Source organism: Condylura cristata, unplaced genomic scaffold, assembly GCF_000260355.1.
Source record: "Condylura cristata isolate star-nosed mole 26May11 unplaced genomic scaffold, ConCri1.0 scaffold00034, whole genome shotgun sequence".
Lineage (NCBI taxonomy): Eukaryota > Metazoa > Chordata > Mammalia > Eulipotyphla > Talpidae > Condylura > Condylura cristata.
The window spans coordinates 7,829,796-7,830,990 of NW_004567135.1; the positions used below are offsets into that span (position 1 = coordinate 7,829,796).

The window sequence follows — 1,195 nt, forward strand, 5'->3', positions numbered from 1 at the left end:
TGTGCTACTAAGACGATTAATTCCATTGAGTGCGACACATCGGTGGCCTATTAATGTCTGATTCAGACCCACTCGGCAAAGACCTCCCGTGCACATTCCCTCACAGTTTCAGAAGGGCATCTGTCGTCCTCTATCCAGTTTTCTGTAACACACACTACGCTTCCCACAGAAGCGGTCACCTAAAGACTGGAGGCGGAGGAGCTCCTCCCCACCCCCTTACGAACGCATTTTCAGGAAAACGCCGCTAAGAATTTGGGCCACCGGCCTGAGACCCTCATGGTGCTCTCGCATCCTGCTGGCTGGCCGAGTCCAAACGGCTCATGACACCCCAGTCAGACTAAAATCCTGGTTGCTACTAAAGATCAGAAATAGTAGCTAGTCTACTGCAGAAGAGGAAGGAGACATTTGTTTAGTTCTCGGCTGAGCAACCACAGGCCCCGAAGATCCCGCCTTCTCCACCGAACGAGCCTATCAGCCTCCTCTCGCGGTGAATGGCAGTTCTCCAGGAGCCAATGAACTCCGTTCCCTGGAAGGAACGCGCTCATTCCTTGTGACGTCAGGCGGTCGCTAGTAAACTGGAACGCGGACTCGCGCGTCCTCGCCGCGAGCCTGGCGGCGGGTGTTTGCGTTAAACGTGACTGGGACTCAGCCTTAAAGGGGAGGGGCCGAGGAGGGCCGGAACCCTTGAAGCAGGCGGCTGGTGCCTGCCCCTTTAAGGGCGGGGCGTCCGGGCGACTGAATCTGAGCCCCAGATTATCCTGAGTTTCCGTCGCAGGCAGCGAGAAGAGGCTTCTGGGCTGGGTCCGGGTGCTTGGCGGCGGCGGCTTCACCCCGCTCGTCCTCCCCGGGCCCAGAGACACCCTGCCCCAGTCATGCTGAGCAGAGTATGGAAGCGGCTGACTACGAGGTGCTGTCGGTGCGAGAGCAGCTGTTTCACGAGAGGGTCCGCGAGTGCATCGTGAGTGCGGGGCCGGGGCCGGGGCCGGGGCCGGGAGGGGAGGACTGAGTGCGAGAGAAGCGCCGTGTCCCGGGAGAGCCCGAAGTTCGGGTCCAAGCGCCGCCAGCCCCCGCGGGGACGCTGGCTCGACTGAAGAGCGGGGCGCCGGGGCTGGGAACGCCGAGGCTCCTCCGCGGGGTGGCTGCGAGATAAACAAAGCCGGCGGGTTTCCGTTCCTCCCCTCTGCCCGCCCCTCCC

The 1,195-nt window shown here is 61.8% G+C and overlaps 1 protein-coding gene across 1 annotated transcript in view; it reads left to right on the forward strand.

Annotated features, from left to right (window-relative positions):
* The first annotated feature begins 547 nt into the window (after positions 1-547).
* Positions 548-1,195, forward strand: part of LMBR1L (limb development membrane protein 1-like) — an 11,536-nt gene continuing 10,888 nt past the window's right edge. The window contains exon 1 of the mRNA XM_004692784.2: positions 548-958. Coding sequence (XP_004692841.1) covers positions 887-958 — 72 coding nt within the window. The 5' untranslated portion in view covers positions 548-886. The remainder of the gene's footprint in view (positions 959-1,195) is intronic.